Genomic DNA, 26,158 nt, shown 5'->3' with positions numbered 1-26,158 from the left:
CTGTGGCTGTTCTTACTAGACTGTGTCAAACGGCAATTAAACCAACCACTGCCCCTTCCAAATGAAACGACTCTTCCTTCCCTTAAACGTCTCTGTGTCTCTCGCACGCACGGCCAGCCCTGCCTCCCATCTACTCATCCAAGAAGAGCAACACTTGAGGCTGGAGAAACGCTCAGTTGTTGAGAGCACATGTGGCTCTAGCGGAGGTTCCTAGCACACACATGGTGGCTCACAACCGTGTAATCCCAGTAATTCTGTAATTCCAGATCCAGAGGATCCAATACCCTTTCCTGATTTTGGAGGGTACCAGGCAAACACATTGGTCACATACAGACACGCAGGCAAAATACTCATACACCATAAACACCAATAAACGCAGTTGCCTCAAACCCCCAGGAACCGGTTCCTTATAACCAATGCCCACAGGTGGAGTGTGGAGGGGGCCAGGCAGGGGAGCACTGTACCCCACCCTCACTCCCAGGTACCTACAGAACTGGCCACAGCTGCTCTTGACTTGAGATACTTCTCTCACGTATCCTTGTCATGCACGGGCTAACAAACTGCTGTGGGTAGGGAAATCCTACTGCAGTTTCTGGGAACTTGGATCCTTCTCCTTAACTCTGTTCTGGCAGCGTTTGGGGGGTCGCTAGGAAAGATTTGGTCCAGCAGAAAGACCCATTCAGGAGAGAAGTCTGCACTGGGGGTCCCCCCACCGTCTACCTGGGAGTCAAGAGCAGGAATGTAGGGGACATGTTTCCTCTCCGACTGGGATTAGAGGGTATACATTCCCAAGGTACGATCTAGGAGATTGAGCTGTAATAGGTAAGGAATGGGACAGAGGGTCGCCTCGCCTGCACCTTCCAGAAACTCCTACAAACGACCCACTGACAGAAAGGGAGACAGGCGGAGGCAGCTCTGTCCCCTCTGTCCCCGCGTCTCCTGGCACCCAGCGGCCGCGGGGAAGGCAGGCGCTGCGGGGCTCCGGTCCATGTGGGGAGTCACCGCCCCCTGGTCCGGGTGCACCCGGCCCCAGCGCCCCCACCTCGCCGCCGCTGGCCTCGCCCCCGCCGCGCGTGCCCCGCCCGCCTCCCCCGTTGCCGTGGCAACCCCGGGAGCCTCCAGGCGCGCGCTCGTCCGCGGGAGCGCTCTACAGCGGCGGCGGCGGCTGCAGCTCCGGCTTGAGCCGCGCGCGCTGAGACCTCGCTTCGAGCCCGCGCGTTGCCCCCGGCCCGGCCCTGGGTCCCCCGCGCGGCCCCCCACCGGCTCCTGAGCCTACCCTGTCTCTGGTCCCCATGGAGCTGCTGGCTGCAGCTTTCAGCGCTGCCTGCGCCGTGGACCACGACAGCTCCACCTCGGAGAGCGACACGCGCGACTCGGCGGCGGGACACCTGCCCGGCAGGTGAGGACGGGCTGCATCCCAGCCCCCGCGCACCGTCCCCACGTGCTCCCTCCCACTCGCACCGTAGGCGGTGTTCACGGACCCCTGCGGCCTATCCGGGTCCTCTGCCCCCGGGCTCCTGCTGCCTCCCACTAACTCTAACCCGACGGACCTTCCCCCCAGAAGAGCGGTGCGTCCTGGTCCAGGTCACCCCAGTCCGAGCGCGGGGTGGCTGGCCTCCTGCACCCTCTCCCTGGACGCCCAGAGTGTGCGCGTCCCTCCCTTCGCCCCTCTCTGCGCTCTCAGTCTCTGGGACTGGAGGACAGAGCCCCGAGTGGGGCCAGGGGGCGCGCGACGGCTAAGGGCGTGGGGTGGCAGCTGGCTGGCAGGACCCGTTGGGGCGGCCTCCCGCGCTGTGGAGCGGCCAGGGTACGCCAACTTTCCGACGCCTGCCCGCGAGCTCGAAAAACATGAAGGTTTGGGCGGACGGGTGTGGGAGTGAATCACCCCGTCGCGCCTTGGTATGGTGACAAAAAGGGTTTGTCGGGCTCGCCTGGTCCGGACACGTGGCGGCCACTGTGACCCCCTTAGCTTGGAAGCGCTTAGGGCAGTACCTCCACCTCCCCCCCGACCCCCCAACCCCGGCCAGCAGCCGCTTGTACGGACCGACAGTCGCCTCTTGCGATCTAGCCAAGGTGTGTCGTTGCTTAAAAATAAACAGCCCTCGCTCTCCTCCCTCTCTTGCAGCGAGTCATCCTCCACCCCTGGAAATGGAACCACACCCGAGGAGTGCCCGGCCCTCACCGACAGCCCCACTACGCTCACCGAGGCCCTGCAGATGATCCATCCCATTCCCGCCGACTCCTGGCGAAACCTCATTGAACAAATAGGTGGGTCCAGGGCAGGCAGCGACTCATTTGGGCCATGCGAGCCTGGTGGGCTTCCAGGGGACCCTGGCAGCTGGGCTGACTGGCATGCGGCTTTTGACATGAGTAGTTCTAATGGTTTCCTAGGCAGAACTGCCGAGTTTTATTAGTGCTGCACCACTGGGCTAATTTAGCCAGGGATTGTGGTTTATTTGTGAGACCGAGTCTCACACTGCAACCCTGGCTGGCCTGGGATGTACTCAGTAGCCCAGGCTAGCCTGGACCTCCTGCAGGCCTCCTGACTTGAGAACTTGAGTTCTAGGATCATGAGCTTGAGAATCTCTACGCTGGGCTTTAGCAGTGGGTATTTGATGTCTCTTGGAGAACACTCTTGGTCCAGCCCTTTCCTGCAGAAAACGTTGTTTCCGGAATGGAGTAGCTGAAGACAGAGGATGAAGCCTTCTTTGACCTCATCAGGGAGGTCCTGGGAGTACCTGGAAAGTAGCCAGGAATTAAAGCTGGACTCAGGAGCTCTGGGTTAGGGCCGAAGTGAGAGAGGCAAGAGTGCCAGGCTGCCCAGGATGGCCCTAGGGAACAGCACTTGGGGGGTCCTGCACCTCCAGAGCTAGGAGGACGTTCTGTGAGTCCTCAGAGGATTGAGGCATCCCGAGAGCTGAAGCACTTCAAAAATGCTACTGACATCAAACCATTTCTCATGTTACCCCCAGGGCCACCTGTGACTGGTTCCTGTTAATCAGAAAATGATGCTAGCTGTTTTGAAAATATTCTGGGATGTTGCCAAAGCCATCGGCAATCTATTCTTTTAAATGCAAATTTTAGATAGAAAATGATACGTAGAGATTATCTTCCAACTGCCAAACACTGTAAGGGACACAATGTCTTCAGAATTGCTGTGAAGCAGGCCCAATTGTAGGGAGACTCCTTAGTGAGGCTACTCTTTTGAGCTAGCTGGGAGCTTCCGACCCTGGCCCTGGGAGGAGAGAGCTGGAGGCTAGGAGATGGATTGGTGCCTGAGGGTAAACTGAACCCACTCTGGTTTTGTCTCTGTGTTCCTCTAACAGCCAGGCTGGGGATGATGGGGATGTGTGTGTGAGTTGTCTCTGGCACCTAACATGGTGCTTGGTATGTAGAAATCGCCTGTTCAGTAATAACCGAGTAGCTTGCCCTTTACAAGTAGGCTTGGAAGATTTAGAGGAAAATGCTTTCTCTTCAGGAAGGTAGATGTTGAACAATGGGTTAGGGGGTGCGTTAGTTGGAGGAGCTAGGGGCTCTGCTTCTAACAGAACAAGGCCAACCCAGTACAGATCATTTCAGTAAGAGACAGAACAAAGCCTTCCTGCTCGGCCTGCATATCCCATAAGCAGGCGCTTTGGCTGGGAAGGTTAACATCCATGGGCTTCCCGTGTGCTTACTGTTGGCGCACACAGGAAGCAACAGACCAAGCCATGTACATTGTACATTGAGGACAGAAGTGGCACACAATAATCTATGAAAATTAGAATCTGAGGCAAATAAAAATGAAAGATAATAAAAACAGTGGATTATACAATTGTAACCATGGTAAGCCCAGGAGGGCAGGAGTTGGAGTACAGCTTGGGGGGAGGGGGAGGAGTATGGAGCCCTTTGAATGCTCTAACATGGCTGGAAGTAACAATATCCAGAGACAATGTCTTTAGCAATGGGGGTGGTCCTTCCCAGTTAATGAGTCAAGAGGTAGAGAGTTGGTTCTTCCCCTACACAATCACCCAGCTGTGTTTTCTTCACTCCCTCTCTCCTTTGGTGTTTGTGTTACAAGGTGTCTGTTGTAGCTCTGGGCACCACATCCTCAAGCCAAGGTCTATAATAGCAGGAAGGACAGATTGTTCTCTTGTGTCTATTGGGGACTGCGACTGTCTTAGTGATTTATTGATGGGAAGAGACACCATGACCAAGGCAACCCTTATGAGACAAAGCATTTAATTGGAGCTTCGTTACGCTTTCAGAAGTGAGTCCTTGATTGTCATGGCAGGGAGCATGGTGGCAGGCGGTGGCAGGCAGGAGCTGAAGAAGTAGTGGAGAGCTACATCCTGATCCACAGGCTGTCAGGGAAAGACACCAAGCCTGGCTTGGACTTTTGAAACCTCAGAACCCACCCGCAGTGACATAAAGGCCACACCTCCCAATCCTTTTCCACCAGTCTGCCAACTGGTAATCACACATTTAAGTACATGAGCCTATGGGGTCATTATCATTCAACTGACCACAGATACCTTTAAAAAAAAAAACCCTTAGAAGATATCCCCCTCTTTGTGTCTACTTGGCTAGTATATTAATCTATACCTTGCATTGGATGTCTTGGCATATTTTGTATTGCTGTGACAAAATACCTGAGGCTAGGAACTTTATACAGAAAAGAGGTTAGTCAGCTCACGTGTCTAGGTGTAAGAGCAGGGCACCAGTTTCTGTTGGCTCTGGTGAGGGCTATGCCACACATGGGAAATGGTATCCAGGTGAGACTGTGAGAGGGTAGTTAGAGAGGGCCAGGGCCAGACAGGTGATTTTAGGACAAACTGCTCTCCATATAAAGCGGTGATGGAACAGTTAAGAGGAGATGCCTGTGTCTGTGAACTACCTTCTCTGAGGCCACCCTCCACCACAGCTGCAACGGAGAGCAAGCCCAAGAGCACACGAGCCTTTAGGGGAGAATGCTGCATCCGAGTCTTAACACTGGTAATGTATAAACAGATGTTTTCCCCTCAGAGTTCTGCTGCCAGTCAATAATCCCAGCCCCCGGTAGATGTGTGTCTAGTGAGAGCTGCTCTCTCAGCTTCATGGATCATGAAAGTCCCACGTGGCAGGCAGAACAATGAAGAGCCCTCCAGCCTCTGGTAAATCCCACCCAAGAAACCCAATTCCCCAAGGGCCTTCCTCCCTAATGCTATCACATGGGCTTTAGAGCCCCTCATAGGGATTGGGGTAGGAGGGGGAAGCATCTGCATTCAGACCTCGGCCCCTCAGTGGCATCAAATGCAGGTACCAAACCCACCACCGCTGGTGAGAGCCTCCATCCTTCCCTGCCTACTTCCCGGAGCACACAATGTCCAGCCCAGCCCTCTCCTCCCCAGTGGAAGGCAGGGGTGGGAAGGGACAGGGAAGAGGCGGCGTCCACTGTGCAGCACTTTCAGAAATACCATTTTCAACACAGCTACCCACAGTGCTGGTATTTTTGTCTCCTACCAGCACATGCGCCGTCGAGAAGTCTGGGGTAGTATTTGCCCGCAGTTTGCTGGCTGTGGCATAAGATGTGTTTTTTGAGCCTTTAAAACATCCTAAGTTAGATAGGAAGCTTGGGAATGGTGATTTTTAAAAAGGTATTCAACCATGTCTAAGTACCCATTCTGCTAAGTCACCGTGAGGAAGCTCCAGCAAACATCGGACTGGATGATAATTAGTTTAGAGGGCTGTAAAATGCTGGCCACACAAGTATGAGGACTTGGGTTTAACCCCTAGAATCCCCTAAAAGCTAGCACATGCCAGCACATGTCTATAATCTTAGCACGGTGGAGGCGAATACAAGAGAACCCTTGGGACTCACTGGCCAGCTAGCCTAACCCATTTGGTGAGCCCTAGGCCTATATGAAATTCCATCTCAAAAGAAAATAAAAAGAAAAGAAACCAAGGTGTCCAGGACCTGAAGAGTAACCCATGCTCTCCATATACAAGCACACATACATGTACATGCATACACCTGTGCACTCCAACACACACAGACATGCATGTGTGTATGTTGAACTGGTTTCTGTGTTGACACCGGATGGTCCTTGGAGAGCATCAACTTTGAGTGGAGTTTGGCTTGGACTCTAATGCTCATTAGAATCCTCCTATGGTCAACGAGCTACATTGTTGCGTTCTGCAACTAGGAGAACCATAAAAACACCAGATCCGAATCCCCTGAAGTCAGGGCTGTTCTACCTTGCCGTGAAGGCTTCATAATGTAGAGTCACAGAGTCACCGAGTATCGGAAGCAAATAATTTAATCAGCGGGATGGATTTATGAGACTCCTGCCAGCCACTGCAATTTCTCCAGCCACTGTCAGGATTTCCACGGTGATCTGTTTCTCTTTTCCCCTTTCTGCTGTTTACGTACTTCCAAGCTACACAGAGAAGGAAGGTGCGTCACATCCACACTGTCTCCACAGCAAGGACTTTGCAAGGATCCCACTTAACCTTACCGGATCCTGCCTGGGTGAAGCTCCATGCCAGTGTGCCCGGCTGCCTAATGGGGCTCCCCTATCACCCCGAGTATACTCACATCTCTCTGTCACCCCAGCCTTCTGTCCGTTGCTTCTACCAGTGGTGCCATCAGACCACTTTCCAAGCTGGTTACTTGAATATTGTTTGTGATCCAGCGCCAGCCAGCTGCCAGGGTTCGTCTTCTACCTTGTAACCATGCTATGAGTTAGGGCCTTGGCTCTGCCCTGCCCCTACTTAACTGATGCCCTGGTAGTCCTGGGAAGTACCACGGCCCCTATTCTCCCTGCCAGGCATGCAACCATATCTGGGGTTTGCACAGCCTCCTAGGGCAGAGTTCTGCCTCTATAGCATGGAGTAACCCACTCTTCTACCAGCCTCTTAGCAGGCAGTGTCGCATGCCCTTGTCCCCGCCAGCCTGTGTGGGTAGACTGTCCCTCTGCTCTGCAGCCAGAACATCCCAAATGTTTATTTCTCTTCTTTCCTGTGAGGTGCTGTCTTCACACTGATTCAACAGCACCCCTAGTCTCCCTCAGAGATTTGGGTCACATTTGTGTTTGGATGTGATTGGTCAGGAATTGCGCCCTCAAGTGTGAGTGTCAGAGGTGACAGTTTCCTTTGGGTTCATTGGCAAGACACTGATTCAACATGAAAACTCACAACCTCTCCCCAGTCAGGGATGCATAAACTGAAGTTTTAATACTGAATCATTTAAAACTGGAGAAAGGACCCTCATGGGATATTGAAACACAATTGGGATATTTTCATTGATTTTTTTCATGCATGCCTATTAACACATCAAGATCTGTATTCTTGTTTTTTCCTCTGTGTGTGTGTGTGTGTGTGTGTGTGTGTGTGTGTGTGTGTGTGTGTGTGTGATTTTTGAAGCTACTCAGGGAATTCTTGTCAAAAGAAACTTACACATGCTGATCTCCCTCAGAAGTGAAGGCTCCTGGGTGGTCTCTTTTGCAGGGCTGGAGCCTGCTGGTGTGGCCTGGGGCACACTGGCTTTCTTTGTGCGTGGGCGTGGGCTTCTCAAGGACCTCCATCTGACGTCCTGCTCTTGTCTTCTCCACGCTTTGATTTCAGGGCTCCTGTACCAAGAGTATAGAGACAAATCGACTCTCCAAGAGATCGAAACCCGGAGGCAGCAGGATGCAGAAATACAAGGCAACTCGGATGGGTCCCAGGCTGGGGACGACAATGCAGAGGAGGAGGAAGAGGAGGAGGAGGAGCCGGCCAGCCCCCCTGAGAGGAGAGCTCTGCCTCAGATCTGCCTGCTCAGCAACCCCCACTCCAGGTTCAACCTCTGGCAGGACCTTCCTGAGATCCAGAGCAGCGGGGTGCTGGACATCCTCCAGCCCGAGGAGACCAAGCTGCAGGAGGTAATACAGGTTCCCAGGCTGGAGATGCAGGGACTCTGAGGGAGCCATTGAGGGGCTGTAGTCCTGGCTCGCCAGAGCAGTTCAGGGCTGAACGAGCTTGTCTCTCTAACACAGATAGGGAAAGAAACATTTCACAGGTCACAAACCACTCAGCCACTTTCTGGGCTGGTTCAGTGCCCCTCGTAGAGTGTGAGATGTTTTGTTACAGGGAGTGACCACCTTTCTGTTACGGTGACATCACATCACCAGGTGCCACAGGAACAGTGACTGTGAAATAACTCCAGTCTTCTCTAAGTGGCAGTCAGTTGTCTTTCTTCCCACATTTGAGGGCCATCTGGGGTCTGGATGGTTGAGGGTCCAAGAGATCCTTTGTGTGAAGGTCCAGGCCACTCTCTCTGAGGTCAAGGAGGTAGAGGCAGTGAGCGGGACAATGGTGGTTCCAAGCAGGAAGAAGCAATCAGCGGGAAATCGTCAGTAACAGAATCATGCCACAAGGGTTGTTTGTTTGTTTTTAATGTATGTGAGTACACCCTTCAGACACACCAGAAGAGGACATCAGAGCCCATTCCAGATGTGGTTGCTGGGAATTGAACTCAGGACCTCTGGAAGAACGGTCTGTGTGCTCCTAACCGCTGAGCCATCCCTCAAGCTTGCAAGTGTCTGGTTTTGTTGAGCAAGGACCTGGATCTTGTGAGTCTCAGGAACATGTGGTAGAGGGGAGAGGATGGTCAGCAGTAGAGAGCACGGTCAGTGGGCAGAGAGAAAGAGGGTATTGTTGTTGTTATTGTTTGTTTTTTGGGGTTTTTTTTTTTGTTGTTGTTGTTGTTTGGTAACTTGTTCATGTGTGAACTTCGTAGATGAAAGCATTCTATCCCAATGCCAAAAGGGCTAATGACTGGAACAGAGCCTAGCTCCTGTCCTTGTCATCCAATTCAATACAGGCTCCACTATTGAAGGGAGTACTTTGAGGGACCACCTAGGGTTCACCTGTGTGTCCTGTATGGCAGAATCAAGTAGAAATCCATTTAAATATTGACGAGCTACTTAGCATGGGAGCGCACCAAGACTCTGTCTGGGCGGTTCTTGTCGTTAAATGAAACTTAGAAGTCAGCTCATATATTTAAAGCTTTGAAACACAGTAAATGCCTTTTCCAGCATAAATGGAGCTAAACACAGGGAGTATGTCCTTTACATACCACACAGGAAGGCGACAAATGGCAGAGAAGCAGGGCTGGCCATGTGGCACAAGCCTGTCATCCCAGCACACCACGGCCAGAGGCAGGAAGATCTTGAATTCAGAGTCATCCTCACCCATATAGGCAATTAGAGGCCAGCCTGGGCTACAAGACAGCCTGTCTTAAAAACTAAAACAGAGGGCTGGAGAGGTGGCTCAGCAGTTAAGAGCACAGTCTGCTCTGCTCTTCCAGAGGTCTCTAGTTCAATTCCCAGCAACCACATGGTGGCTCACAACCCTGTGTAATGAGATCTGGTGCCCTCTTCTGGCCTGCCAGTGTACATGCAGGCAGAACATTATAAATCTTAAAAAAACAAACAAACAAACAAACAAAAAACTAAAACAGGAACAAGATGATGATGATGATGATGATGATGATGATGATGATGGTGATGATGATGGATAAATATGGTCTCTGAGCTCACACACACCCAGTTATAAAGCTGACTGAGCAATGAGGAACTCCCTAGGAGGTTAGAAAACCAAGCCACCATATTTTCAGACATAGAAATTATTGTTGAAAGCCCTTCAAGTGGGTTAAGGTACCACTTATTTCTAAATGTTTTTAAATTCCGTAAGTAGCCCATTAACACACTTTTATTATTCTTTCCAAAGCAGACAATACAGACACCTTCACTGGGCCCCTCACAGCTTTCAGCTGAATTTTTACGAAAACAACCCCTACTCTGTTGGGCATGGGAGCAAAGTGGTCCCTTCCCAGCTGGAAGGCAGACTTCCAGGCTGCACATGGAAACCCCGTCTCAAAACCACCCATTCCCTCAGCACCTGCACCTGCTTGCTTTTTAAAAGCATTAAAGGGATACAGTGCATAACAAGCAGCTTAAATAAGGACAGAGGAGCGTAAGAGACCATAGGAGTCAGCATTGCTCTCTGGCTATCCAGGGAGCTCTGTGGACACAGGACAGAGGTGGCATGCAGCAGAGCAGGCTCCAGATGACTCAGTCGTGTGTTCAGTATATCCTTGTACTCTTGCAAGACCACGGACACCTGGAAACAGTGAAAGTGTGTTTCACATCAGATCCCAACACAGCAGTGTGGCTGAGCAGCCCCAGTCTGAAAACCCTGAATCTAAAAATGCTCCAAAATCAGAACTGTCCGAGCACGGACACAACTCCACGAGTGGACAACTCTACACCAGTAAACTGTTGAAACTGTTTTATGTGAAGTTACTTTTAGGGGGCTGGAGACCTGTCTCAGCAGTTAGGAGCACTCCCTGCTCTCCTGAAGAACTGGAGGTTAGCTCCCAGCACCCATAACAATCAGCTCAAGATAGCTTATAACTCCAGCTCTGGGAGACCAACACATTCTTCTGTCCTCTGTGTAAACACACGCACACATGCACTCATAGATGCACACATGCACTCACAGATGCACACATGCACTCACAGATGCACACACACACATGCACACACAGATTCACACATGCACACACAGATGCAGACATGCACTCACAGATGCACACACACATGCACTCACAGATGCACACATGCACTCACAGATGCACACATGCACTCACAGATGCACACACACATGCACACACAGATGCACACACGCACACACAGATGCACACATGCACACACAGATGCACACATGCACACACAGATGCACACATGTACACACAGATGGACACATGCACTCACAGATGCACACACACACACACGCACACACATGCACTCACAGATGCACACACACACGCACACACACATGCACACGGATTAATTACATTTAGATTACCCTCTAAGCTGTATGCATCAACTGCACATAAGCATAAAGGAGCTTCATAGTTAAACCAAGTCTCGCTTCCAACATTGCTCATCATTTTATGCAAATATTCCCAAACCCAAAAATGTAAGTCTGAAGTCAGAAACACTTCTGGTCCCAAGGGTTGGGGTAAAAATACTGTGAGAGAGTCTGTGATCACCCACATCTCTAGTTCTAGAACCAAACCCCTTCACACGCTCTTTGATCCACTGACAAACAGTGTGTGTTGTTTGGGTATCTTATTTTTGCCCTTCTTTCTTTTCATCTTCCTCCTTCTCTTCCTTCTCCTTTTCTTTCTCTTCATCCTCCTTCTTTTTCAACTACTTCTCCTCTTCCTCCTTTCTTCCTTTCCTCCTTCTTCTCCTTCCTTTCCCTTCCCCTCCCCCTTCCTCCCCTCCCCTCTTCCTCCTCCTCCTCCTCCTCTTCCTCCTCCTGCTCTTCTTCTTCTTCTTCTTCTTCTTCTTCTTCTTCTTCTTCTTCTTCTTCTTCTTCTTCTTCTTCTTCTCCTCCTCCTCCTCCTCCTCCTCCTCCTCCTCCTCCTCCTCCTCCTCCTCCTCCTCCTCCTCCTCCTCTTCTTCTTCTTCTTCTTCTTCTTGGTAGGGTCTCATGTAGCCTAGGCTGGCTTCAAACTCAACTAGTTAGAGGAGAATAACCATGAACTTTTAAAAAAAATAGTAATTTTATTCTATTTATGTATTTTTAAATACTTATGTTATACGTATGTCTTGCTTATGTATGTGTTGCACACCTCATGCATACCTAGTGCCCATCAGATCCCATGGAGCTGTAGTTATGGGTGGTTATGAGCTGCCGTTGGAGTACTGGGAACCAAACCCAGGCCCTCCTCAACAACTGCATGTGCTCTGCAGCCCCAACCGTGGATTTTGATCCTCCTGCCTTTACCCCCTGAGTACTGGAATTTCAGGCATGTACCATCATGCCAGCTTTAGCTGGTATTGGGGAGGGACCCAGGAGGACACATGCTATACATGCATTCCACTCACTGAAGTACATGTTCAGTCCGTGTAACATGACCTCACTGCTTCTTTTTCTGTTAAGCTTCTATATGGATGTTCTTGATGGACTAGCAGCTTTTACGATCTGAATACTGTTTCTTCTGACATTTGCAGTGTTTCCCCCACAGTATAGCCTGGGGGACATGACAGACTGGTACTCACACCTGTGCCGGCACCCACCTGCCTGGGTGTTGATTTTTGCTCTGCTGCTTGGCGGTATGACATTGAGTTTCTGGATCCACTTGCTGTCGCCGTAGTAGTAGTACAGTGACTGGGTCACTTATAAAGAAAAGACGTATGTTAGGCTTGAGCTTTGGAAGCTAGGAGGGTCAGATGAGGGAGCTGCGTCTGATGGGGGCCTCTTGCTGCTTCAGCTCACTGTGGGAGGCTGAAGCAATTGGGATGCACAAAGAGAGGAAGAGCCACCCCCCACCCAGTAGCTTCCTTACTCCCAAGGGAAAAGCATCACCCGCTTATAAGGCACCTTCTCTGCAGCCCAAGCACCTCCCGAGCCAAGAGCCAGGCTCCTGTGGGCTTTAGGGGGACACAAGCCAGAGCAGTGCTCCCCAGATCCTGCCATTGCTCTGTACAGATCAGGAGAATTTCTTCCTGTCCTCTCCTTCCACAGTCCTCTCCCTCTGTCACTCCTGTCTTCCTTCATGGAAATTCTTTGTTCGTTTTCTTAGAAATCGTTCCAGCCTGTTTATGTGCTTCTCCCTAGTCTTCTGGATGGCGTCTTAGGCAAGGAGAAAGAGAGGCAGTCAGCAGGTGGAGCCATGATGAATAGGGCCCTAGGGGCCGTAGGTTGCTGCACGCTGTGCTGTTCTGTGGAGAGAGACAGAGCAGGGACACAGGGAGCCTGAAGAGGAATCATAGGGTGGTTTGTGTAAAACTCTCATCAGGCTCCAAGGGCTTATGCAATGAAAGGCAATGTAAGTCACCTCACTAAAAATCTTTACAGTAGGTATAGTGGCTTATGGCTGTAATCCTAACACTCAAAAGGCTGAGGCAGGAGGATTACTGGAAATTCATATATCTTTCATTGTTTTACATAGTTTCAAATTAATATATATGTGTATATATGTATATATATGTATATATACACACATATGTATATTATTGTGTATATGTGCATACTGGATACATGTGTGTGTGGGTTTGAAACAGTATATATGGAGGTCAAAGGACAACTTTGTAGAGTTGGTTCTCTCCTTCCCCCTCAATATGACTTCCAGGTACCTTTACCCACTGATTCTTCTACTCAAACTGAGACTCCTATATCGATAGAACCACACTGCTCTAAAGAGAACTAGTGTTTATTTTCCAGTGATCATAAACAAAGAGGGGGTTCAACAGTTAAGAGCATGGGCTTCTCTATCCAGAGGACCTGGGTTCGATTCCTAGCACCTGCATGGCAAATGCAGAACCCCGATTCCAGGGGATCTAAGATCATCCTCTGGCCTCCAGGGGTGTCAGGCATGCTTGTAGATCACAGATATGCATGCTATCAAAATACCTGTGTGTGTGTGTGTGTGTGTGTGTGTGTGTGTGTGTGTGTGTAAAATAAGCTTTCACTTTAAAAAGAGAAAGTATTAAGCTTATACAAGCTGTGATATCCCACTACATCTCTATTACAGTGAAACAAAAAGATTAAATGTAAATACCATAAAAACTTCAAATTGAGCCACATGTGTCAGCACATATCTGTAAATCTGTAATCCAGCATTCAGGGGGCTGAAGTAAGATCTCCAGTTCAAGGCCAGCCATGGGTACATAGTACGTCTGGGCTAGCTCAGGCTACACAGTGACCCCTGTCTCAAAAACCAAAACCAATTAAAAAAAAAAGCCCAAACTTTAAATCATAAATGTTTCCGTTGTTCCTCACCTTGGGGTAGAAAAGCAAGCTGTGTAATTTCAGTCTCTTTCATTGACAGTGGTGAGGACGGATGCTACCGTAAGAGTCCTGTGAACTCATGGTGTCTGAGCTGCACTTGGGGCCTGTGCCCAGTGCTCTGTCTCTAATATTAAGTGATAGAGGGCTAGGACGGAGGTTCACTGGGTAGCATACTTGCCCCTCAGTGGTGAGAGCCTGAGGCCGGGCACCCAGAACCAATGTCAAAGGCCAGGCATGGGGGTCTGACCATTATACCAGCAACGGTGGATGCTCGCTGACAAGCTAGCCTAAGGAAGTTCTAGGCCATGAGAGACCCTGTCTTAACCAAAAGGTTGGATATAAGATGAACGAACACAAAAATGGCTTGTGTTGGTTTCATACATGGTGAACCCGGGTCCTCTCAACGATGATGAGCCAATCAGAGTGGAAAAACATGCCCCAAGCTGTTCACAGAGAACAGGGGGCTGCAGAGGTGGCTCAGTGGTTAGGAACGTGCCGTCTCCTTGAGGACCCATATCAGATGTATCACAATTGCCCGTGACTCTGCTCCAGGGGCATCTGATGCCTCTGGTGTCCGTAGGTACCTGCACACATGTGCGCGCACACAGAGACACAAATACACACACACACAATTAAAAAGAAACTATGAATGCCCACTAAATAAATGAAAGAAGTGAAAGTCAAATTCACTAAACATCAAAAAATCCAAGCCAGACGACACCAAGGTGCTGTCTTCTGGCTTCAGAAAGAATCTCTTTTCCTTCTGCCTCCCCTTTTTAAATGCTAGGGTTACAGGCTTGCACCACCCCAGCCAGGTCACAGAGTGCTGGGGTTAGACCCAGGGCTTCATGCATGCCAGGCAAGCCCTCTGCCAATTGAGCTACATCCCCGGCTGCCACCATATATGTACACCTAAAAACTAGCTTGGGAGAATACGCAAGTGGTCACTGTCCAACACAGTCAATAAGGACATGACTATTTATACCGAGCCCCAAGAAAGAATGCATTTTCATAGTTCCCTGTCTAATCTGGGGTTTTATTTTATAAAATAACCAGCGCTACAGACAGGTTAAAACGTGTTGTTTCCAACAGCCAGGGTGATGCTCAGTGGTAGAGCGTTTGCATAGTATGTGCAAAGGCCATGGGTCCTATCCTCAACTCTGTGGACGGAAGGAAGGAAAGAAGGAAGGAAGGAAGGAAGGAAGGAAGGAAGGAAGGTAGGTAGAGGTTTTCAAAGAATTAAGAAGGTGAATATTCACAACATAGAATGTTTTCCAAAGAGTCTAATATCACATTTTAGTAGACAGACTGCCTAGAGGGCTCAGCGGGTAAAGGGGCTTGCTACCAAGCCTGAGTTCCATCTCCTGGAGCCACATGGTGGAGGGAGAGAACCAGCTTCAGAATGTCGTCCTCTTACTGCCTCACACGTTCAGCATGTGCAAACCTGCACACAAGTTAGCAAAATGTAACTTTTAAAAAGAATACATTTTTATGTAATTTTGCAGTTTCCCATGGATCAGATCGATACATCTAAAAATCAATAAGGTCAGGCAGATACTCACTGGCTATATTCAGCATTAAATAATACAGCACACACACTGTAACACTCACACACACTCACTCACACACTATACACACACACTGTAACACACATACTCACACACTATACACTCACACATACAACTCACACACACATTCATTCAATACTCACACTACACACTTACACATATAACACACACATACACATATTCACTCACACTCATACACTCACAGACACATATACACACATACTACACACACACACAACTCACACACATTCAAACTTTCTCACAGACATACATATCTGCACACACTAGACATACAACTCACAGGCATACATTCTCCACAGACACACATATACACATACACACACACTATACACACACTCATACTCTCTCATGGACACACACATATACTTGCACTGACACACTGACACACACATTCACTCACATACATACTCTACACTCACACGTAAAACTCACGTATACACATAAATTCACTCACATACACTACACACTCACACACAACTCACACTCATACACTCTCTCATAGACACACATACATATACACATACACACTACACAGTCACACACAAACAACTCTCACACTCAAGCTCTCATACACACACATATACTCACACTGACACTCATATTCACACACACAAACACACACACACTGCATACACACACAACTCATACATTCTCTCACAGACACACATGTCCATGTGTCCTGCTCTGAGTGTTTAGGGCCTGGCTTTACAGATTTTAAAGATCTTAATGTGTCCTTTCTCTTTTGACAGTGCACCCTGAGTGGTTCACATTTTATTATTCAAGTCAGTGCAAAGATCTGGTTTTAAAGTTTTTACCCGGGAACTGGGATTCCAACTCATGTCCTTGATTTCACAATAAGCACTTGTGACCGCTGAGCCGTCTCTCCAGCCCCTTCAGACCTCTTTTTCAGTCTGTACTGCTGTGGTAGGCAGTCTATGGGTCCTAAGTGAGCCAGTGGGCCTGTGGCCGGAGCATCCCTGGTTCCTTAGCTACATTAAGTGGCAGTGTCCATGGTCCCTTCATCCCCATGACAACCTTGGGTAAGCCTGAGTGTGAGTTGGTTCTAGAAGAACCAGGATTTAAAACAAAATTGTGTACTTCCTCCACTTCAAGCAGAGGCTGCCCACCGGTGGGAAGCAGGCGCTATTGTGGGGGAATTTCTCCATCGAATTTTCCTTTGCTAGCTTGCTCCCAAACCCTTGGTTTTTGAGTCACTGTTTCAGAGAAGGGCAGTTTGGAAGAAAAAAAACCTGATTCAAATTAAAAGACTAGAAGAAGATGTGTATGAAAGGTGTCAGGAGGCAGTGGCTTTGAGCTGCTATGAGCTGGGTCTGTCTGTCCTGCCCTTATCTTCTTCCTCTGTCTGTCTGTCTGTCAGATGCTGGCCAGAGCCTCAGTATGCTGCTCCTGGTGCTCGGGGCTCTCTTATTCTTCAAAGCCCCCTCCCCACCATGTGACTTCTTGTCTACAGTGCCTCGAGCCTCGTGATGATGTCACTGAAATGATGCCCCCCCCACCCCCCGGTCTTTCTTCTCCCAGTATCTTCGAGACTTTAATTTACTTCCCTAGGGTTTTTCTTTTAAACTCATATAAAACTGTTCATGAGCTTCAAAGGAAAAAAATGTGTGGGGTGCCTCAACAGGGAGGGCAGGGGCTTTTCTCAAAGATGGTAAGAAGGAATGGAAGGAGGCCACAGATAAGGGAGAGGGGTGTCCAGGGAGGGTGGGGCTCGCCACCCAGCAAAGCCTCAGCCCACTTGACAGTGCATGCCTGCCACTGGCATGGAGAGAAATAAAGAAGCCAGAGATGCCTGGAATGGCTGTTGCTTTGGCTGTGGTGGCAGTGTGTGCGTGTATGCGTGTGTGCGTGTATGCGTGTGTGCGTGCATGTGTGTCTGTTCAGGACCTTGTCTCTGCAAAGGGCTCCTCTGATACAAAGGGGCAGGCCAGAGAGAACTAGGAAAGTGGTCAGGGAGTGGTGTTTTGAGTATCTGCGTCTGCACAGGCATGGGGAAAGACTTGCATTCTATTGTTTTTGTTCCTCTTCTCATACCTAAGAGCAGGCTGTGTAGAGAGACCCCATCTCAAGACAAAGTTTAATTTGGATCAGTGTGAGAATATATAGTTTATATGTTGGGGAAGGCAAGATGGCAGGGGAGTGTGGTAGCTGGCCACAGCCTGTCCACAGTCAGGAAGCAAAGAAAGCTGAATGCTGGGGTTCAGATTGTTTTTCCCTTTTATTCAGCTCAGGATTTGAACCCATGGACTAATGCTACTCACATTAGGGTAGATTGTCCCATTTCAATCAACCCAAGCTAGGAATTTCATCACAGGCCTACCCAGAGGCTTGTCCCCTGGGCAGTTCCAGATCCTGTCAAATCAATGATCTAACCATCACACCTGGCCCCACCCTGCCCCTCCCCCAGAGGCAAGTCTGTTCTGAACACATCTCCGGTGACCAGAGGGGTGCGCTGACACAGAGTCCCCTTTCACTGGAGGACAAAGCTATGTTAGACATGGAAAAGTCTATAAATATATGCTGGGGCTGGGGTCTGGGGCCCAGTACAGAAGATACAAGACAGGGCTACTTCTCACAGCCTGGCAGAATGTGTGTGTGTGCACGTGTGTGTACATGTGTGTGTATGTGTGTGCACGTGTATATGTGTGTGCCTGTGTGTGAGCATGTGCATCCATGTTCCTTGTATACATGAACAGGAGCCTTCAGTAGGGGCCCATAACGCATGGAGAGCCACCACCTTTCTGCATTCTGACCCTTTCTCACCACCGTCTTGTCCCTTGTCCTGTGTGCCCAGTGTCGCTCTGAATGGGCACTGGCATCCCTGGGAATGGTCATCCTTTGCCTCTTAGTCCCGACTTCACTTCCCGAGTCAGACATATCTTGCCTTTCTGGTCAGAGGCCAGAGTGACTTTCTACCCTTGGATAAAGCAGTGCCCAGATGCCCAGATGGGCGGCCATACCCATGTTGTCTGTCTGATGCTCTGTGCATGGCTGGACCCCCAGACTGTGCTTTGTACATGAACCTTACCCCTCACAGCCACCCAAGGAGCTCAAAGTGACCACCCAAGGCCAATGACTGTTGGCACCCCAGCTGCACAGTAAGCACACATGTTACTGTCCTCAGCAACGGCAGAGCCGCCTGGATGGATAGTCCAGGAAACAGCAACTATTAACCAGCTCTTAGCCTGCACAAAGACGTCCAGGCAGGGGATCCTGTGATCCTCACGGTTCTTGGCAGCTAAGAAATGGAAGAGTTGAGATCTAAGAGCACCATTGAGGGACCAAGCTGTGATTCATAAAATTTGGGTCAGTCTAATTGGGTGTTCTCTGAGGATACTATCCGGCAGCCTGGCTTACAAAACAGCTACCAGGGAGGGAAGCTACGATGGTGCCCTGCCTGGCTAATTCATAAACTGTAGCAAAAGCTGCTGAAATATCAGTCAGTACCTATCTTTCTATCTCTCTCTATTTCTCTCTATCTTTCTGTCTATGTTTCTATCTGTATTTCTTTCTTTCTATCTATCTATCTATCTATCTATCTATCTATCTATCAATATTTTTATCTTTCTATCAACACACACACACACACACACACACACACACACACACACACACACGTATGTCACCTTTACATCAATGTGATGAGATAGTTGAGAAGTAAAGAGTCCAGCATGGTGATACACACCTTTAATCCCAGTGCTTGGGAGGCAGAGGCAGTCAGATGTTTGTGAGTTCAAGGCCAGCCTGGTCTACTTAACAAGCCCCGGGGTTGCCAGGGCTTTATAGAGGGACCCTGTCCCAAAGAAGGAGGAAAGAGGATGGATATATTTTGGCTCACCGTCTCAGAGGCTCTGGCCCATTGTCATCCAGCTCCATTGCTGTGGGGCTCGAGGTCAGGCTGCATCCCGTGGCAGAAAGTGTATCTTAGAGCAAAGCAGTTTACCTCACAGCAGACAGAAAGTAGGGAGAGACAGAAAGAGGCTAGGACAAGGAGTGACCACCCCCAGGGACCTACTTCATGTAGCCAAGTTTCTATAGTCTCCCAGAATAGCAGTTGAGGACCAAGCTTCCGACATGTGAGCCTGGGGGTGGGTGGATATCTCCTATCCAAACCACATCTTCATACTCTGAAACACGCATGCTGACACACACACCTAATGTTGCCTGAGAGATGTCAGTCAGTCTGCTCCTCTGAGGTATAGCTGCGTAATGATATCTGTGGTGCTGTGACCACTTGCAGGGCTTGGTGCTACACCAGATATAGCAGGTGTCCGGGGAGTGTATGGTACATATGGCTGAATGGATGCCTAAGAGAGGAGCACACAGGGTCTAGCACCCTTATTTCTTATTTCTTTTAAGGTTTTGCTTGTATACCAGGATCAAGCTGAGAGCCTTTTACATGGCAGGAAAAAACCACCACTGAGCTACATCCCCCGATCCCTCGCCTCTCCTCTAGAGCCATGTAAAAGGCTTGAGTGGCTGAGTCAAAAGCAATATTGATAAGGAAAAGACAGCCACACTGATGTAGCAAGCTAAATAGAGACAAACATCCTGGCCAAGGCAAATTCACCGATGACTAACCACCTATAAATGGATAAGGGGCGGGTGGGAGGTTAGTGAATGGGCTTAGCCAGCATCAGCTGTATGATTCAGGACAAAACCTGCTGCTGTCAACCACAGCATAGCCAGTCCCAGCTGTCCCCAAATCCTGGTCCGCATAGTCACTGGGACAAAAGCTGTCATCAGCAGGGTGAGGTGGGGTACCGGCAAGTACAGTGCCAGGTGTTCTGACAGTGCTCTTCAGAGCACCCCCATCTAATAGGCAATGCTGTGTGGGGATGGTGGGTCCCTCAGTCTGTGAATGAGTTGTATGGAGACAGTCGGGCTAGTTGCATGTGCTCCGAGCTTGGCTGCCCGGTTATGTCGGCATTCTTTTGAGAAATTAAATGTAACAGCCAGAAGGTGAGTTAATAACATTTGTAGCAGAGAAGCTTTCAGAAAACTTGATGCCCAATGTAGCCTTTTTGTCTGTGAAGGACACGGGCAGCGATGCAAACCAAAGATGAATTCCCAGCCAGCACTGGGTCCCAGGCCCGAGTTCATGGCATCTTAACCCTGATTGGAATTGTCTCAAGTCAAATGCAGACCAAGTACCTGGGGGGGGGGGGTGGCTGGGATGTCTCTGTCGACTTTCTTACATCGCTACAAGGTATCTCCAACTTAAAAATGGATTCCCTGTCTCAAAGGGCCTCACCAGGCTCACTGGCTGGCAGTGAACATTCCGTTAATCCTGTTTTGCTGTGACCCAACCTGGAAAGGAGTCATAACATCTAGGTTCTCAAATCAAGGTCACATGACTGTGAGGGCATTGCTCATGTGACTTTGATGAAACATGAACATCTACACATCCCTTCTGGGGGACCCTGAGGATTAAATGAAACAGCATGGGAAACCCGTTGCCCACCTGTACCACCATCACCCAGGCATGTGTGTTCTGGGAACAAACATTAGTCTTCCCCCCTCCCCACTACCTCCATAATTCCTGGAGCTGGAACCTCCACTGCCAGACCCCTGCCCATTGCCCTTGTCTGTCCTCAGTCTGGTGTGCTGGTTTCTGAGGACTATTATCATGGAATGATAGAAATTTACCACCCCCAACCCCCCTTCCCCCAAGGTACGGACCAGAAGCTTGAGTGGAGGCATTAACAGGCTGCCCTCCCTCCTGAGCGCCAAGGAAGGGTCATTCCTTTGTCTTCCAGTCTCCAGGTGCCACCCTGGTCCCCACCTCCGTCCTCCGTGTACCTACCTGTGTCTCCTTCCTCTCCTTTCCTTTCTGGAGGTATCTACAGCAATTTCATTAATTTTCATTGCCAGCTGACCCAATCTAGAGTCATCTGGATTATCTAGATCAGGCTGGCCTGTTGGTTTGTCTGTGGACAATTATTTTATTCTCTATGACATAGGAAGACCCAGACTAAGAGTTAATGGTGCCATTTCCTGAGCCTGAGTGAGTCCGGGCGGGCGAGCTGAGTAAGGGGACATGATTCACTCTCTGCTCTTAGCTGTGGGTGTGACTAGCTGCTTCAACTTCCTGCCTTGACTTCCTTGAAATGTCAGACTATGACCTGGAAGTGTGAGCTGAATAAACCTTTCTTAACCTTGATATATTATCACAGCAACAGAAGCGAAGCTCAACACCTCCAGCTAGGGGTAGGGCCCCACCTGAATCCGAAACGGTCTCATGGTCTCACCTCAAGACCTTCTATCCAAGCACAGCTGCAAAGACCCAGTCCCACTCAAGGGCGCAGTTGCAGGTCCTGGAGACCAGGGAGCGAGAATACTTTTGGAGGGGTCAATAGTTCAACCTGCCACACTGTCCCTTCAGGCATCTAAACCAGCCCTGGGTCAAGAGACCGTGGAGAGGACTGGACAGACAGTGGGCGTGGCTCCCGCTGGATTTGGGGTGGGTTATTGACAAGCGCTAACGGCAAGCTAGCCAAGTTTTGAGTACATCTCATCGGTAAGGCGATGCTGATACAGGAGAAAGGTACTCCTGAAGGCTGAAGTAAACATTTTATGTTTCCTTTTCTGGTTTTTTTTTTCTTTTCAAAATGAAAATTGCCTTTTTAAAACTTACATTATAAAATATAAAATCAGATGTTGAAAGAAATAACAGAGGCTTAGTTGGGATTTTTTTTTCAAGATAATTCCATAGCTATAAGGGAAAAAAAGAGTAAAAGTCACTCAAAACTGCACCCTTCCTGATGGGCATCTTGATTTATTTCCTGTAAAATGAGAGCAGGCAGGGGCCTACCATTCATCTAATCATCTACACCAATAAACCGAGGCCGGAGTCACCTTCGTCACCATCTGGCTCTGTCATAGGGCCTGCCTCTCATGCTGCTGCTGCTACAGGTTGGCCCCTAGCTTGTCGTCAGGTGGCAGGCGGGGACAGTGTGCTTGGCAAGAATGAGGGGTTGTCTCCTTTGCACCAGGGCACATTGGCTTCAGCCACACGACTGCCACCACAGCTGCATCTAAGGACGTTCTCAGCTCTTCTTAGCAATGACAACGAGGTCTCCTCTGTGTCCCCACAGGCCATGTTTGAGTTGGTCACCTCCGAGGCCTCCTACTATAAGAGCCTGAACCTGCTGGTGTCGCACTTCATGGAGAACGAACGTCTGAAGAAGATCCTGCACCCGTCCGAGGCCCACATCCTCTTCTCCAATGTCCTGGATGTCATGGCTGTCAGTGAGCGGTGAGCACTGGTGTCCACCTTCTTCTATCCTCTCCATGACGGCATGTGGCTGACACCAGGGCCCATGCCTACCACCAGCTGGGCTTCTATACCTTTGAAGGTTCTGGATTTTTGCATAAAGAAATAGGGTGGATAAAATGACTCTAGGCACGGGGGAGATGGTTCAGTGGGGTAGAATGCTTGTCTTGCAAGCATGCGGACTTGAGTTTGATCCCAGAACCCACACGAAACTCGAGGCGGTAGGGTACACTTGTAATTCCAGGTCTAGGGATGGGGAGCTAGGAGAGTCCTTGGGGCTGCCTGGCAAGCGAGCCAGTCTAGCCTAATTGGTGAGCTCCAGACTAATGAAAGATTGTCTCAAAAGAAACTAGGTGGATGGCTCCTGAGGAATGACACCTGAAGTTGACCTTTGACCTCTGACCTACACACACACACACACACACACACACACACACGCTCGCACACATACAAGAGTGCATACACATAGATGTAAACCAAAAGGCCCGTTGTCTTCTCCAGCAGGCTGGTCACTGTCACCCCTGAGCCTCTTCCCTTTAGCCTCTGAGACCTGTGCATCTTTATGGTGCTGTGAGTTGGAGGACTCTCCTACACCCGTTAGAGTGACGTTGAGTTGAATCTGATGTATGAAACCCACAGGCCAATCTGTATGGGTCTCATGACAATGGCCAAGGTCATCTGGGAAGAACCGCTCGCCCAGAAATACCAAAGCCTAAGCTCCCTGCAGGCCAGTGCCAGCGCTGCCCAAATTACTGCTTCCTTCTCCTCTCCCATGAAGTGTCCAACAACCCAGGAAAAAATGTGGAATCCGAGTTTCCTGCAGTTGGACTTGGGTAAAGGAGGAAGTGAGCTCCTGTAGGGGAGGAGGAGGGGGAGGAGGAAGAGGAGGAGGAGAGAAAATTGGATGAAGGGTTCACCTAGCACTTCCCAGTAACCTCAGAAGCACTAGGCCAACTTCCCACATTCAGATTAGGTGGGCCGTGGCAGAGGCAGCCCTCCCCTTCAGTGAGGGTCACTCAGTGTCACATGTGGAAGCCTGGACTGCTCTTGCTGTCCGTGCAGGGGTCCTCCAGTCGCCCCCTTTACCCTGACACCTGTCTTTCCTTCGTAGTCTCTGCCTCCCCTGGTAGCCGTCCTCTCCTCTTACCAGTAACTTCTAGGAGTGTCGGCTCAGTGATGCGAGAGCAACCCGTGAGATCTCTGAGCTTGTGGTTCACAAGCTCCAGTTTTAATTGGGAAAATTCTACAACACAGAAGTAGGGACCCCCCATGTTACACTCCCCATGCATTGGCCACTGGCTTAATGAGCGATGAGCAGGACGCCAGTCTAGGTTCATCCAATCCCTGCCTCTCCTAGTACCCAGGGGACCATTGTGAGACACAGCTCGGTCACCACTCTGTTACACCTGCAAACACATCAGTACACACTAAGAGATAAAGGTGAGCCTCGTGCCCTCTCCCTGTCTTAATACCTGAGACCACGGCTGTTCCCCGTTGTGTTCAGATGTGCCACGAGCACGCAGGCCCCACCCTCCTTGAGAGGGAGTGCTGGTCTGTCCAGCCCGGCACTCTGGTCTCCAGGTGCCTTCGGGCGCCTTCAGCCCCGCCTCTGCCTCTTGCAGGTTTTTGCTGGAGCTGGAACACCGCATGGAGGAGAACATTGTCATCTCAGATGTGTGTGACATCGTGTACCGTTATGCGGCTGATCACTTCTCGGTCTACATCACCTACGTCAGTAACCAGACCTACCAGGAAAGGACGTACAAGCAACTCCTGTGAGTATACCCTGCCCGGGCTCAGCCATCCTTGTCTGGGCGTTCCCCAGGACCACACTAAGTCACACAATTTAGTCAGGCAGGTGGCAACATCCAACTCTAGCATGTTCCCTGAGCATCTTGGTGACACTAGAAAACCCGTAGTCTACCTGTGCTCTAGGGGAGCCTTCTAAAGCCTCCAAACCTGTGTCCTCAGAGGCCAGAAAATCCCTGCAGGAAATAATGTTTAGCCACGGGGATGATCCAAGGTCTAGAACATTGGAAACATGGGCGTGAAGTAAGAAAGCCAATGGTGGGCAGGCAGGAGCCTTGGCTGGTCGTGTGTTGCATGTGAACTGGGAGCCAATCCCCCACTTCATGACCTTGTTCTGAAGCACAGGGAAGGGTACACACCCCTGCAAGCAAAACAAAACAAAACGAAAGTCTCTCCAGTAGGAGAACCTATAGTGGACCAGGTTTGCAGTCCCAGACATAGGGTCTCTGCAGGGCCCTGAGAACAAAGGCAAGGTTGGGGGCCTCATCAGGACAGACGGATCTACACAGGTTGCCTGAGGAGGCTGGCAGACTCTGCCTGGCACACGGCAGCAGCTACCGTGTTGAGAAGCTGTGGGTCAAAGGTGGCAGTTCGGTGACAGTTGCTAAGAAGCATCCTGCAGCCGGCAGAGAGAGAGAGAGAGAGAGAGAGAGAGAGAGAGAGAGAGAGAGAGAGAGAGAGAGTGAGTGTGAGTGTGAGTGTGTTTGTGTGTGTTTCTAGTCATTCGTGACAGAGTCAGTTTCCCCATGGCTTCTAGGCTTGTTGTAGATGGCGAGCCAGAAGGGTTTCAGTGTGGGCGCATGCCCACTGTCCAAATAGCATCTGGATTGGGTGGCGTTTCTATCCAGCCACATGTTTGAAGTGGACATTTTAAACTTTTGAGTATCTAGGGTATTCATCTGGGTGCTTTCCAGCAACTATTTGGAAGGTGGTGGGAATCAGGCGCTGTTTCTCAGATTAAGCAGGGAGCAGAATAGGTGTCGGTGTCTTGCAGTTCCCAAGAATCCCCAGGGTAGCTGGTCACCATGGCACTTTGCCCTGTGGGTGCAGATGGGGGAATCTGCGCCCACTAGCAGCAGGTATGGTGACTGCCCTGATGTCTGCTGCTACCGTGCAGTAAGTCTCCGGCAGTCGTCTTCCCGGCCTGCAGCAGCACTGGGCCATGTGGCCAAGCTCTCCTGGCAGGTGCCTGGAGCCTGCTGTGGGTTCCATCTCTCCGTGGGTTTACCTTGCCTCGGCTTCCTGCTGGGTGAAGTCATCTAATTGTATGTCTGATTCATAACCTTGGCTACAATGGGATTCTTACCCCTCCCACACGAATCATGCTTTGCCAAGTCTTCACGGCCTGGCATACGGAGCCACTATTGTTACTTGACGTTTACATGAACAGTTTATTTCCCATTTAAAAAAAATGAGGAGGGGGAGGGAGGGTGGGGAGCATCTTCTATTCACCCCTCCAGGGCCTGAGCTCAGAGACAGTCCCCTGTGTCTGGATCTTCAGACAGGAGAAGACGGCTTTTCGGGAACTGATCGCACAGCTGGAGCTGGACCCCAAGTGCAAGGGCCTGCCCTTCTCCTCCTTCCTCATCTTGCCCTTCCAGAGGATCACGAGACTCAAGCTGCTGGTCCAGGTGTCACCCCTCACCGTGCCCCAGGCTCT

The 26,158-nt window shown here is 50.0% G+C and overlaps 2 protein-coding genes across 3 annotated transcripts in view; one reads left to right on the top strand and one right to left on the bottom strand.

The window, feature by feature from the left end:
• The window catches only part of Neu2 (neuraminidase 2), an 85,523-nt gene extending 84,166 nt beyond the window's left edge, over window positions 1–1,357 (bottom strand). The window contains exon 1 of the transcript XR_004387740.1: window positions 1,277–1,357. The gene's annotated coding sequence lies outside the window, so the exon portion shown is untranslated. The remainder of the gene's footprint in view (window positions 1–1,276) is intronic.
• The window catches only part of Ngef (neuronal guanine nucleotide exchange factor), a 96,712-nt gene that overhangs the window by 61,636 nt on the left and 8,918 nt on the right, over window positions 1–26,158 (top strand). The window contains exons 1-6 of one of the 2 annotated variants that reach the window (XM_032901563.1): window positions 1,173–1,399; window positions 2,126–2,268; window positions 7,585–7,880; window positions 22,511–22,671; window positions 24,312–24,464; window positions 26,000–26,129. In XM_032901563.1, coding sequence (XP_032757454.1) covers window positions 1,293–1,399; window positions 2,126–2,268; window positions 7,585–7,880; window positions 22,511–22,671; window positions 24,312–24,464; window positions 26,000–26,129 — 990 coding nt within the window. In that variant the 5' untranslated portion in view covers window positions 1,173–1,292. Of the gene's footprint in view, window positions 1–1,172; window positions 1,400–2,125; window positions 2,269–7,584; window positions 7,881–22,510; window positions 22,672–24,311; window positions 24,465–25,999; window positions 26,130–26,158 lie in introns of those variants that run through there. The other variant, XM_032901562.1, reaches the window with a different exon arrangement.

This window comes from Rattus rattus, chromosome 4, assembly GCF_011064425.1.
Source record: "Rattus rattus isolate New Zealand chromosome 4, Rrattus_CSIRO_v1, whole genome shotgun sequence".
NCBI classification, from domain to species: Eukaryota; Metazoa; Chordata; class Mammalia; order Rodentia; family Muridae; genus Rattus; species Rattus rattus.
This window is presented reverse-complemented; position numbering and strand designations above follow the sequence as displayed.